Source organism: Onychomys torridus, chromosome 11, assembly GCF_903995425.1.
Source record: "Onychomys torridus chromosome 11, mOncTor1.1, whole genome shotgun sequence".
Lineage (NCBI taxonomy): Eukaryota > Metazoa > Chordata > Mammalia > Rodentia > Cricetidae > Onychomys > Onychomys torridus.
The window spans coordinates 14627673-14642204 of NC_050453.1; the positions used below are offsets into that span (position 1 = coordinate 14627673).

At 50.5% G+C, this 14532-nt stretch overlaps 1 protein-coding gene across 1 annotated transcript; it reads left to right on the forward strand.

Moving 5' to 3' along the window:
* Positions 1-1698: 1698 nt before the first annotated feature.
* LOC118592741 (epoxide hydrolase 1-like) lies at positions 1699-12916 on the forward strand. The gene is made up of 8 exons (XM_036201772.1): positions 1699-1883; positions 3966-4146; positions 6419-6646; positions 7211-7340; positions 7969-8177; positions 10521-10629; positions 12079-12204; positions 12618-12916. The coding sequence occupies exons 1-8, from the start codon at positions 1701-1703 to the stop codon at positions 12817-12819; spliced, it is 1368 nt and encodes a 455-aa protein (XP_036057665.1). The 5' UTR covers positions 1699-1700; the 3' UTR covers positions 12820-12916.
* The last annotated feature ends 1616 nt before the right edge of the window (positions 12917-14532 follow it).

Below are 14532 nucleotides of genomic sequence, written 5' to 3' on the forward strand. Positions count from 1 at the left end.
AGACAGAGACAGAGCAAGGAGCCCGGTCTGCTCTAGTCCCAGACCCAAGCCCTGCTGTCACGACCACAGCGACAGTCCCTCCTCTCCCAGGGATCTAGGTGTGCAGAAAGCCTCCCTAGCAACTTCAGGAGCCGAAGACTCCCTCAAAGGTCCCAGGCCTCAGAATGCACCCCAGGGACCCATCCAGTGTCGTGCCCAAGTCACCAGGCTATTTCCCCAGAATAGTGCATGGCTTTCTTGACGTAGTGGGAGTGTGGTAGCTTTACCTGTGCAGGAACACATAAATCATAAACCACGACGTAGTCAAAGAGGCTGGAACAAAGGGATGTTCTTAAAGGCCAAAGAAGGAATGTGGGGCTCAGATGAGCGAGAAAGAGTTCTGGCCTAGTGTGGTTGAGAATGTGGACTGTAGCCACAGCCACAGCAATTAAAACCAAACAAACCAGCCGGGCAGTGGTGTCGCACGCCTTTAATCCCAGCACTTGGGAGGCAGAGGCAGGCGGATCTCTGTGAGTTTGAGGCCAGCCTGGTCTACAAATTGAGTTCCAAGACAGGCACCAAAGGTATACAAAGAAAAGACACATGGCAGAGGTTGTTTTTTTTTTAATGACCTTTGACCATAGTGATTGGTAAGGACAGTGCCTCAGTCTGAGACGGAGTGCACAGTCACTGTGCTGACGACACCTTGAAGAAGTACTTCTAGGTGAGGCGGCGGTGGCTGTGTGCAAGCACAGCCACCATCAAACAATCATCAACCCAGGGCTCTTGTAAAAAGCAAAACCCAGCTGAGACAAAAGCGTGGTTTTCATTCTGTCATCATTGACATTTTTCTTACAGGACAAGCATGAACAGAGCCAGGAGTCGGTGGGGCAGGTGCCAGGGAGGAGCCCATTGGCACCTGGAACCTCTGGCCTGCCTGGCACCAACTCCTGGCCAAGTCATTCCTCTTGCTGGTCCCCTCATCTTGTTATGGAAGTTTACCTCACCCCATGAGAAATTGAACCCGCACTCAGAGACAAAAGGAAAACTCTAAAGTGTACATCCAGAGCCCTGCTAATGCTCAGGGAATTCAGCCTGGAAACAGTGTCACATTGTATATAGAATGCTGTAATGTTATAATCTTACACACACACACACACACACACACACACACACACACACACACACACACGTTCTTCTACAGATGACCTTTAAGTTCCTACACCAAGTTACATTTTTGAGCAATTAAGCAAGTGCTGCAGAAACAGAAACTGAAGGCTTTGGTTATCTTTATGATGCTTTTTTTTTTAAACAGGGGGAGCAATTGAGCTGATCTCAGAGGCTGAGGAGCATGGCTATTGCTGCCTTAAACTAGACTTTTGCCGCTCTCGGGGTGGTTCCTTCAAGGCAGTTTGTCAAATGTTTGCTCTCTTCTGATGAGAGGAGGGTCCCTGATGGCAAGTTTTAAAAGCACGACTTCAATACACCAAAGTTCCAGCTAAGTCAGAACTATGAGGATTTCTTACCACTCTCTAAACTGTCTAAGAGATGTCTGTCTTACAGATGTGCTCCGGTAACACTGAGGCAGGGGCCTTCAGTTTAAGTTATTTCTATGTAACTTAATGCTTCCTAAGCAGGCCTAGTGGTGAACCCCTTTTTGTCATGTTTAATTAATGTTAAAGCTTGTTACTTTGCTTTTCCCACTCAATCTCCCAGGAGTCATGTGGCTGGAACTTCTCCTGGCTTCAGTGCTGGGCCTTGTCATCTACTGGTTTGTCGCCCGGAACAAGGAAGAAACCTTACCACTTGAAGATGGCTGGTGGGGCCCAGGGTCAAAGCCCTCAGCCAGAGAAGACGAGAGCATCCGGCCTTTCAAGGTGGAGACATCGGATGAGGAGATCAAGGTGAGACACCCTCTTACAGGTAGGAGCAAAAGCCGAAAGGTAGCCCTTTGGTGACCCCCTTTATCTGTCCAGCCTTCTTCCTCAAGCAAGACACAGATTGCTCCCAAGAAAGGTGTCTACTTTCCAGGGCTATCCCTCCTGTGTCTCCCCATCCTTAACCTGAGGCCCAGGATGGGTCAGGAAGACTGCCAGGGAGCTGTCTGTGTACACAACAGGTCACAGGAAGCTGCGATATTCGTTTCCCCTTGCCTAACCTAAAGGATAGAGCTTGAGGTGGCTGGAAGGGAAAAGTGAGCAGATGCCCCAGATTCTATGTGGGAGGCAATGCCCCCCAGGAAATGCAACAGCATGGAGCTCACAGGGTCAGCCTCAGGTGGGTCCTTTCTGTGTGTTGGGTACTCCTGGGCCCATCATGATCTTTATCATGCTGCCCCAAGGGACTTGCTGTCTCAGCTCACAGAGGATAAAAATGAAGCTGGAAATGGTACAACCATAGGTCCCAGGAGATTGTGTGAACAAGCAGAATGGTCAGAAATCATCTGCAATTCCAAGGCCACTCACAAGCCCAAAGTCAAGAGAAGCAGACTAGTAGGGACAGAGAGCAAAGGGAAGAGCCTCCTTAAGAGCCCGGATGGAGCAGGGCCTGAGGGGGAAGAGCTGACATGGTCCTTTCTTTACCCTAGGCGCTTGAGTACCTACTGGGTGCAAGCCCTGGAATGCGTGGGAGAAGATAGGCCCCTCCCCCACTTCCCTCCTACAGTTTCACAGTCAGCATCGGTAGATGAGGAAGGAATACAGGATGTAAAGATTTGGAGACCCACGGATCAGGAAGAATCAATGTCATCAGACGCACTGACAAAGTTCCAAGGAGGAAGGGACCAAGAACCAGGAGGCTGAGGGCGGAAGCTAAGTTTTGAGGATTGCAAACCTGTTTGGGAAGGGCCAGAGCATGGGGGAAGTCTCTGGAAATGGTGGCACCTGAATTGTCCCATGAGCTGAAATGAGCATGCCCAGATGGGTTGCTGGATGGGTATCTGATTCACACCCAGGGCACTTAGAACTGCCTCCTAGACAGTCCATTTTTATCTCACGGGGTGAGGGTGAGTCTTTCAACTGTGAGCAAGGGTTGGTACATCACGGCTCACAGGCCAAGTGTAGTCTGTGGTCTTTTCTTGCACTGGCCACTGTCAAGAATGGCTTTTATAGCTTGAGACTGGTATGGACAAAAGCCAAAAGAAAGCTAATAATTGGAGGTATACGATGATTATGTGACACTTGAGCTTCAGTCATATATGCAAGTTTGATGGAACATGGCTTACTGCTCCTATGGGGGCCATCTGTGGCCACGGCCTCACTGCTCAGATGTGGGTTATCTGTGACTATGGCCTTATTGTTCATTGGGGGGGGGGGTCATCTGTAGCAGCTCCTTTGCTGCAGGGAGAAGGTGGAGGACTTGCACCTTGCCAAGCCTGATAATCTTGCTCTGTGGCTCTTGACAAAGTTTACCAACCCCTACTCTACAGAAGGCTTGGAGAATTAAAAGTGAGTATTGGAGCTGGGCAGTGGTGATGCACGCCTTTAATCCCAGCAGTCAGGAGACAGAGGCAGGCGGATCTCTGTGAGTTTGAGGCCAGTCTGGTCTACAGAGTAAGTTCCAGGACAGCCAAGGCTACACAGAGAAACCCTGTCTCAGAAAAAAAAAAAAAAAAGAAAAGAAAGAGAGAGAGAGAGAGAAAGAAAGAGAGAGAGAGAGAGAGAGAGAAGAGTAAGTATTGTTCACACACCTGAGAAATGAAAAGACAGCTGGGATGGAGCTGAAAGGGAGAACCCATCATGTGTGGCCTGTGCAAATCCTTCCATCCTCTCCCTGAACCTCCCATTCCACCAAAACAAAGATGAAAGGGAATCTAAAGTCCACAGGGAAGGACCCGTCAGCCTCTCGGGGATCCACTGACACACATGGGCCCTGTGATACACATGTGGCCCCTCCATGGTACCCATCTATGGCTGCAGGGTTCACTCTGAGTTGAGGACACAAGCTCTCTCCTGCCTCTGCTACCCACCCTGGCTTCTTCCCTGCAGGACTTACACCAGAGGATTGACAGGTTCCGGGCATCCCCGCCTTTGGAGGGAGGCCGCTTCCACTACGGTTTCAACTCCAACTACCTGAAGAAAGTGGTGTCCTTCTGGAGAAACAAGTTTGACTGGAGGAAACAGGTGGAGATCCTCAACCAGTACCCTCACTTCAAGACCAAGATTGAAGGTGAGTTTCCAGAACACCAGCCTGGCAGAGGGGGGGGGGGTGTGAGTCACGGGAGAAGTCTTCCTGTGGGAGATGAGTGACCCCAAGTCAATCATGCAGTATCACCCTGGGTGGGTGGAAGGTCACTGGTGTGCTTCAAAGTTGTTGAATCGTTATTTTCCTCATTGTTCTAACATAAAGCCTGACAAAGACAAGTTAAGTATCATTGGGTTTCTTTTGGCTCATGGTTTGTGGGTTCTGTCACAGCAGGGAAGCCTCTGCAGCAGCGGGGTAATCTCATATCTGGTCTGTCTGTCGTCAGGAAGTGGTAGAAAGGAATGTGGTCTTCCCATTTCCTCCTTTCTTCCGTATCTTAGTCAGTCTTTTGACCACCCCAGGCTTCCCGTATTCAGGGCGGGTCTTCTCATTTCTCTTAACTCTCGATGGAAATACCCTCACACACATCTCCTTAGTGATCCCCAAACTAACCAAGTTGGCGATAAAGATCACAGCTGTAACCCCAGAAATGTGGGGTCAGAAGGTGAAGATTCTTGGCAGCTCCCAGCCCAGGCAAAACAACACGTGTTCCAAGTTCAGTGGCAGATCCTCTCTTAAGAGGAGTAAGGCAAAATCTTAGGGAAGGATTCCTGGTGTCCTCCCGTGGCCTAAAACACACATGCACACACATTCACACACCCGTATACATACATATGCAAACACACACACACACACACACCAGCTTGAGAAAGGAAGGGTTTATTTCCGCTAACAGGCTAACAGTTCAAGGGTGCTGGCCATCGTGATGACGTCATGGTTGGGAGGAGCAGGAAGAAGCTGGTCATGGTACATCTGTAGTCAGAAGCACAGAGCAATGAATTCCTGTGCTCAGCTGGCTTTCTTTTTATTCAGTCCAGTTACCCAGTCTGTGGGCTGGTACTGCCCACATTTATGATAGGTCTTCCCACATTAATTAACTTAATCTAGATAACCCCTCAAGGATTTGCCCAGAGATTTAGACAAATCTAAGTCTCCTAGATGATCCTCCATCCTGTCAAGTCAACAATTCATGGCAGCTATCACAAACCTTAAACACAATCAGATATGGAAACACTTAAGAAAACCAGAGCCACTGTATAAACATTTCAAGTTCATATTCTCTTGTGGCAAACCACACAGAGCCTGACATTAGAGCAAGTGGCCTCTGGAGGAGGAAGCAGGACAGGCGATGGCCAGGATGGCACTAAGCAATATTTCCCTTTCATGGGTGGCAAGCTTGGGAGCTCAGCCTCGACTTACTGTCTCCCTAGTAACCATAGTTACTAGAGTGTTACAGTGCAAAGCCCTCCTCAGGGTACAAATGCTCCAAGAGGACAGTTCCAGCCTCGAGTCCACGTTGGACAGCGGCCCACTAAGACAATCCTGTGTGATCTAGCAGGACTGGCAGCCTGTGCTGGGCCTGATGCTTGCAGGATGGGCTCTGCTGGACCTGGTGCTTACAGGATGGGTTCTGCTGGGCCTGGTGCTTGCAGGATGGGTTCTGCTAGGCCTGATGCTTGCAGGATGGGTTCTTCTGGGCCTGGGTTTGTGGTTCTCTTCACCATCCACAATGCTATTTGGTGACCTCAGACCCCAGGTGAATCAAGTCTCCAGCTAGATTCCCTTTCTGTGTTCTCCAGTGTAAGTTTAGTCTGAAAAGCTCCTGCTTCATATTTGGCGCCATCCTCCTGCCTCATAACAGACCTTCCCAGGTCCCTCTTTCCCCCAAGCTCTGACACCTGGTTCTCTGATTAATCTTAGCCCAACTTTTGCAAAAAACTGGATCACACCACAGATATGACATGGTGATTTGCTTTTAGCATCTACCAGTGAACTTTTCTGTATGTTAATGAGCACATGGATGATAGTCCCTTCATGAGACCAGACTGCACTGCTCTGCTGAAGGCTACCCCGGGTGGCTGGATATATGGGCCTCTCCCAGCCCTGATGTGTTCTCAGTGAACAAGTGTTTATGAGCCCTGCTGTAAACCAGGCAATGTCCCCAGCCCATCTCTGCCCTCCAGAGAGAACACGCTACTGTGACTGGGAGGTCAGTGAACACCTGCACATAGCCAGAGCACACTGTGAGCACCCAACAGTGAGACTTGTCACTGCTGTCATGGGTACCTTGGGGACACCAAGGGCACAGCACTTATTCTCTCCCAGGAATGGCACACAGGGAAACCAGATTCCCCAGGACCTCAGCCTCCACTACAGCAGGACCCCCCTTCCCTCACCCCGACTGCTCTGTCCCCAGGGCTGGACATCCACTTCATCCATGTGAAGCCTCCCCAGCTGCCCTCAGGCCGCACCCCAAAGCCCTTGCTGATGGTGCATGGCTGGCCCGGCTCCTTCTATGAGTTTTACAAGATCATCCCGCTGCTGACTGAGCCCAAGACCCATGGCCTGAGTGACGAGCACGTGTTTGAAGTCATCTGTCCCTCCATTCCTGGCTATGGCTTCTCAGAGGCATCCAGCAAGAAAGGTACAGGGTGCCGGAGGGTGGCACGTCCCAGACTGTGCCTCATATGACCAAGATGCCACCACGTTTTCATTCTAAGATGAACCAGGGTGGCTAGACAGTTGGGAAAGAAAATCTGAGGGACATTTTAGGTTCTACATGGCCAGTTCTTTAAGAGCATGAGTCAAGGGGACAGATAGCTGCCTAGGCTCAGGCCTAGACTCTTATATTTACTGCTCAGGGACAGCTCCATACCTAAGCCATGCCCTGCTCTAGGCCAGCATGGCTACTAAAGCCCCTATACAGGGTGGCCTGCATTCTGCAGAGGCTAGCCAAGCTGTGCACATACCTTCCTTGCCTGGCAGAGTGGTAGCTATTGAATCATGCCCTACCCTGAGAAGGGCAGCTCTCACCACCTTTCCCTGTGAGGGGGACACTTCCTGGCAGCTCTAAGATTCCTGCTGTCCTTCTGTGGGCCTCCGTTTCTTCAGCTTGGAGGGAGGCAAGTCTGGGGCACTTCATAGGCACCTGAGTGCTCCAAAGGCATCCTCATGACTCCCCTCCCCTCTCTGTCCCCTTCACACTCAGGCTTGGATACGGTGGCCACTGCCAGGATCTTCTACAAGCTGATGTCACGGCTGGGCTTCCAGAAATTCTACATTCAAGGCGGGGACTGGGGGTCCCTCATCTGCACCAACATGGCCCAGATGGTTCCCAAGTGAGTCGATGAAGTCGTACATAGCACAGCCTCACGGTATCTGTGTGTGTACAGCATCTACACAGGACACAGCATTGTTCACACCAGGCCCCTTTGGAGGGAGACTTGGAGCTCTCTCTCTCTAAGCCAAGCCCTCCGTGGTGACCCAGTGCAGAAGAGAGAGTTCCCCTCCTACCAATATCTGAAAATGAAACACACTGACACCATCCTCCTGGGATAACACAAGAACGGTGACCCTTGGACCGGCACCCAGGCAAAGCACCATTAGCAGAGATACAGGCGACATCCATGGATGTCCAACCTTCCAACACTACAATCCAGTATCACCACAATGTACTGAGTGCCATTCATACCTTTCCTGGTACACAAGTGGTCCACGGGTTGTAGGCTGGACACACCTGATAGACCTTCATGGTTGGCAGACTCCGAAATAGCCCTGACCAGAACTCTCTAGAAACTGTCCTTTCCTGTCCCTCACCTCCAAGCCCATGGATTCCCAATGGAACAGACTGCTGAAGGAGGCTGGCTTGTGCTCTTCAGTTCCGTGGCCTGTCCCTGCCCTCCCCCATCTCCTCTCATTGTGCTTCACAGCAGCCAAAATCACCTGTGCCCATTTCTCTGCCCACAGCCACGTGAAAGGCCTGCACTTGAATGTAGCTTTCATTACAAAAAATATCTACACCCTGACCCCTCTCCTGGGCCGGCGTTTCAGGAGATTTCTTGGCTACACTGAGAGGGATATCGAGCTGTTGTACCCCTTCAAGGAGAAGGTTTTCTACAGCATCATGAGGGAGAGTGGCTACCTACACATCCAGGCCACCAAGCCAGACACTGTGGGTAAGCACACTCAGGAGAGGCAAACCCCGAGGGAAACCGGTTCCCCCTAGGAACGCTGTGCACAGACTGAAAGGCCCTAGCAAGGGCCTAGGAACAGAGACTGCATTCTCTATGGAGGCGAGTTCCCACAGTTCCACACACTTTCCAAATTCCCAGGCTAATCTAAACACCTCCACTAACATAACTCATTGTGTGCTCGCGGGGCTTAGATTGCTCATTGCCAGCCTGACTTTCAGTCCTCTCCAAGGAGGACAGGGAAGGGGGACTCAGGGCAGAAGGCTGAGGGCTCAGCAGCTCTGGGATACCCTGGGGACTTGAAGTCTCAGCCACGTCTGAGAGGAGGGCTAGCCACCATTCCTGTCCCCAGGTTCTATTGACAGCTTGCTTTGAAACCTGAAAAGCTCAAAGTTTCCTAACCAGTATCGAGTGAGCAGATCCCAGAACACTTCATTCATTTATTCCTGGGAAACCAGTAAAATGTTAACGGCAGCAAAGGCAGACAGAAGAACAAACCAGGTTTCTTTCTTTCATTTTTGGTTTTTCAAACCAGTTTCTCTTGGTTGTCCTGGATCTCACTCTGTAGACCAGGCTGGCCTCGAACTCACAGAGATCCACCTGCCTCTGCCTCCTGAGTGCTGGGATTAAAGGTGTGCACCACTACTGCTTGGCTTACAAACCAGTTTTCTAATGAATGCAGAGCTCATCCACAGAGTGATAAATAAAGATCACTAGAAAAATGCGTTTGTCCATCTCTACTGACGAGAGGCATTTGCACTGCCCTGGCTTTCTGTAATTTAATGAGCCATGAAGTGACTCAATATCAAAGGTAGATGGGACCCTTAAAGCAGCAGTTCTCAGCCTATGGGTTGCGGCCCCTTTGGCAAACTTCTCTCTCCAAAAAAATATTTACATTACAATTAGTAATGGTAGCAAAATTACAGTTATGAAGTAGCAACGAAAATAATTTTATGGTTGGGGTCACCACACCATGAGGAACTGTATTAAGGGGTCGCAGCATTAGAAAGGTTGAGAACCACTGCCCTAAAGGATTGGAGGACTCATAAGGGCCCTCTGGATGGTCCCCTAGTCCACTTAAAAACACCTGAGAGCCAGGCAGTGGTGGTGCACGCCTTTAATCTCAGCACTTGGGAGGCAGAACCAGGCGGATCTCTGTGAGTTCAAGGCCAGCCTGGTCTGCAGAGTGAGATCCAGGACAGGCACCAAAACTACACGGAGAAACCCTGTCTCGAAAAACAAAAACAAAAAACAAACAAACAAACAAACAAAAAAACCCACCTGAGAATTTGTTGGACCCATTTCTGAGCATCTCACAGTTCCTATGGCAACACAACATTCCAGATACTCACCTACGTTATGGTTGAAACCTTGTGTTTTGGTTTGGTCTGGGGCTTTTTCCTGTTTTGCTTGTTTGGGGTCTATTATTTTGTTTTTGATTGTTTGGTTTGACACTAAGGATGAATGAAGAGCCTCATGCATATTCAGCAGGTATCACATCACTGAGCTCCACCCCAATGTCCTGCAGTTTTAATCGCAGGGATGTGTTTTATCTCAGCCATGTGCCGATGTTTCCAATAGGTTTTCCTCTAATGTACTTTCAGATCTTTCTTTTCCTTTCCTTTCCTTCCTTCCTTCCTTTCTCTCTCTCTCTCTCGTGTGTGTGTGTGTGTGTGTGTGTGTGTGTGTGTGTGTGTGTGTGTGTGTTATATGCACTGTGTGTGTAGGAGCCCTCAGAGGTCATAAAAGGTCATCCAATCCCCCTGGAACTGGGCTACAGGCAGTTGTGAGCTGCCACATGGGTACTGGGAACCGAACCCAGGTCTTCTGCAAGAGCAGTGAGTGCTCTTAACCACTAAGCCATATCTTCTGTTCTCATTTTAAGTATCAGGATATAGAGACCCAAATTCTCACCTTTATAGAAACAGCATTGTAGGTGGGATGAATGGCTGAGTTCTACAGCACTTGCCTAGCAAACGTGAAACTCTGGGTTCAAGGCTCAGTGCCACATAAAGCGTGTGTGTGTGTGTGTGTGTGTGTGTGTGTGTGTGTGTGTGTGTGTGTTCTCTTGGACCTCAAGAACTCCAGAGTGATCTGCCCTTCAGTTTGAAAGACACTGCCTTATAGTGAGTCCCATGAGATCATGGGGAGGATTGGACCCATTTACCAGATGAGGTTCCACAGGCTCCAGATGCGGGATTCATGGCAGGGCTGTGTTGGAGACAGGACTTCTGCCTGGCACAATGCTGATCCATCCCCACACCTCCATCCTGGAGTCATACTCCCTAGGGCCAGACTTCAGTACCTCCCTTGCTCCGTCCCATCCAGGCTGTGCTCTGAACGACTCACCCGTGGGCCTGGCTGCCTACATCTTAGAGAAGTTCTCCACCTGGACCAACCAGGAATACCCTGAACTGGAGGATGGAGGCCTGGAGAGGTGAGCCCCCACCCCCACCTCCGCTCTGCTGCAAGGACCCAGTCTCCAGGCTCTACCTTTCTCTGCCTACTATTCATCCCTGATCAAGACCCTCTACAGGGGGCCAGCAAGTTCCTCTGTCTTTGGTGTCCTACATCTGTGACCGGGGGACCCTGTGTGGAGGATGGACGGGGAGGCACCCACAGGACAAATGTCTAGTTCAGCAGGTTAGTGACACAGAGAATTCAGAACTCAGCAGCTCCCCCTACAGCCAAGGAGTCTCCAGGACAGTGAGCAACCTTTATTGCAGAATTTCAGGGCCTCTCAGCCAGAACCTCCACAGACTAGACTGTAGGTTAGATTCTGTCGGGGCCAATCAAGGGAGGGCTGTGGAAAAGACTGGGGAGCCAGCCCATCTCCAGAGTTCTGGAAGATGCACCATGCACAGGACTTAAGTCTTGTTCCTCAGCCTGGTGCAGGATTTTGCTCTGACCGGTAGTCCCCAGGTTCTATGCCTTCCTTTCCCTGTTCAGTGACACAAAGCACCAATTCCAGAGCTGTGGGCAGGACTCATCTGCAATTTCTACCACCTCCTAAATGCTATCAAATTTGAAAGACATCTATAGAGTTGCCTATTCATGAGGTCAGACCCCTCGGGATCCAATCACTTCCCCAAAGCCCGACCTCAAATCGGTTTCTGAGCCTTGTGTGGGGCACCTCATATCCAAATCATCACATTGATTGACATGCGATCAAAGTAAGGGACCCATGTTTTCTACTGTGCTTGACTTTGATGTCCCTACATGTCTTCCAAGTGTCCTCGTTCTATTTTTACCTGAGGGCAAACTGAGACACAGGCATGGCAAACAACTGCCAGAGTCCAGGGCTCTTTAGTACTAATGGCCGAGACTAGCACCGCAGTCCCTTGACTCTTGGTTTGGTACCTCCAGCCTGTTTGTGTGCTGGCTCCTGAGGAATACCCAGGAGACCAGCCTCTTCCCGCTGCCAGGAGTTTCAAATCCCTTGGGATCCTAAGAGAGGAAAACTCATTTCTCTGAGAAACCTGGAATCTTGAACTGGGGGTGGGAGAATGGTCACTAGAGGGTAGGTGGTACTAGCAGAGACCTGGAAAGCCCAGGAGGAAGTTGGAGGTCAGAGCTGTGGTAGCACCTCTGGGCTCAGAGCACCTGGGTGTACAGGTGCTGCCCGGTGGTGAGACGGGGTGGCGTGACTTCCCATGGAGACAGGTGGCAGAGATGAATTCATGAATGAAAGCTGCTGAGGAATTTAGCGCTTGCTGCCTGCCATGGTTGGCACTCTACAGTAGCTATCCATCTAGAAACAGGCCCTTGACCCAGGAATGGCTGACTGATTCCTGAGTCTGTGGGAGAAAACAGCATTCGTCATTTAAGGAAGGCCAGACAGGCAAGGGCCTTTGCACCAAGCCTGGACATCTGTGCTCTTTCCCAGGAAGTTCTCCCTGGAAGATCTGCTGACCAACATCATGATCTACTGGACAACAGGAACCATTGTCTCCTCCCAGCGCTTCTACAAGGAGAACCTGGGCCAGGGCGTCATGGTCCACAGGCATGAGGGGTAAGCCCGGCTGAGCAGGGAGAGGGGCCTCTGGGGCTGGGGACCACTTGGCCTTTAATCCAAAGAAGGTGTGATGGCAAGTTAAGAAAGACATCAGATGATCTCGGGATCCTGGTCTGCGGGGACAGAGGCATTGGGATCTGCAAGGTCTACATGGAGACCTTCAGGTGACATCAGGACTAGCAAAGTGGGCATTTAGAGGCTCACACGACCTGTCACATGGTCCTCCTGATAGAGAGGATCCTTCATGAGTAGACACAGGGGCTGTAGTGGAATGCTGACTGATTGCTGAATCTGTCCTTGTCATTAAGGTTCCCATGGCCTCTCTCAGCCCTGAGCCACTAGTCCTGCTTTAGGGACAAGCAAGCAGGACCACAACCTGAATCCACAGCAACCCCTCCTCTTCCTCACAGGATGAAGGTCTCCGTGCCCACCGGCTATGCCGCCTTTCCTTCTGAGCTTCTGCATGTTCCAGAAAAGTGGGTGAAGGTCAAGTACCCCAAGCTCATCTCCTATTCCTACATGGAACGTGGGGGCCACTTTGCTGCCTTTGAAGAGCCCAAGCTTCTGGCCCAGGACATCCGCAAGTTTGTGTCCCTGGCAGAGAGGCAGTGATGCCCTCAGGGATCAACCTTCAGCTGCAGCAGCAGCAGCCCTGGCGTCTCCCCAGTCTCCCTTAAGAAAGACGCCCTCTTTCTAAAGGAAGTTTTTGTGCCCTGCAGGCTCTGAGAGCCTGGGTACCTCCTCCATGTCTCACCACCCTCATGTTAGGTTACAGATCTTAACACACACGGCCAGCCAGGCAGTGGTGGCACACGCCTTTAACCCCAGCACTCAAGAGCCAGGCAGACCTCTGTGAGTTCAAGGCCAGCCTGGTCTACAGAGCGAGATCCAGAACAGGCTCCAAAACTACACACAGAAGCCCTGTCTCGGAAAAAAAAAAAAAAAAAAAAACACCAAATAAATGCTGTGGATATCACTCTGTATAAGTAAAATGCTGATTGGCCAGTAGCCAGGCAGGAAGTATAGGCGGGACAAGCAGAGAAGAGAATTCTGGGAAGTGGAAGGCTAAGGCAGAGAAACGCTGCCAGCCAAGGCCATGAAAAGATGTTAAGATACTGGTAAGCCACAAGCCACGTGGCAACTTATAGGTTAATAGAAGTGGGTTGATTTAAGATATAAAAATAGTTAGCAAGAAGCCTCCCACGGCCATACAGTTTATATAAGAGTCTGTGTGTTTATTTTATAAGTGGACTGCTGGGGCTTGGTGGGACCCGGAGAGAAAAACTCTAGCTACAAATAAACAAACAAACAAGCACATGGCCACTTTAAGAACCAGGTGCCTCAGCTCTGGAAAGATCTAGCCATGTTTCCTGCAGAGGAGGTGGAGAACTAACAACTGGTTTGTCCTCAAAGCCTCTCCCTCCACCTTGCAGCTATGGGCAAGCATAGACCCCTAATCCCCTGCTGCCAAGACCCAAGGCAACTCTGGATTACGATTTCACTCTTATCTAGTACCTTCTCCCCCACCCCACCCCCAGCACGTTAGCTAGATCACCCAGCATGGAACCTCTCCAACTTGCGAAGAACCCCCTTTTGTCCCACATCCTCAGAGGCTCTCTGGCTTGCTTCCTCCCTTCATAGCACACCTAATAAAGCTTTTCTGGAGCAAAATTCACCTCAGTACCTGTCTGTGACACCTATGCATCTTTCCTAAAGTTTACCTGACGTGCTGTGTTGAGCAATGTGGCCTTGGTGGCAAATGATTTTACTTCTAAGCACAGCTGGACCAAATGACATCCTCTACTCCAAAGCAACCCACACAGAAATCTCCTCCCAGAGGTGAGCTCACACTTCTGTGACCCACACACGGCTCTCCTCCCAGAGGTGAACTCACACTTCTGCCCTTGTGCTTGGTGCCTACTGGGCCCTATAAATCAGTCCAGACTGGCAAAGGCAGGGAAGGCAGCTGGAAACAGTCACTGGCCAGTGCCACCCTCAAGCAAGCAGCCCCCAGAGTAGTGCTGGCACCATCCAGACACTCACAAAGCTCAAGCCCATGGAGAAAAGGCAGTGTGTCTGGCCGGCTCACATGAAAAGGCCCTGATAGTCAAGGGCCACCAGACCTGTGAAAGAGGGATGGCAGATCCTGCCTGGTCCCTATGCTAAGGGACCCTGTCTGTGGTAAGGAATTGAGGCAGGCCCAAGTAGTTAGCTTCTGATTTACCACAGCTCTGCCCTGGCCCACACTTTCACTCAACCTTGGACTGCTAAGTCCCATATCCCCAGATGTGTCTTACCACACCCCTTCTGTTCCATGTGGGCACC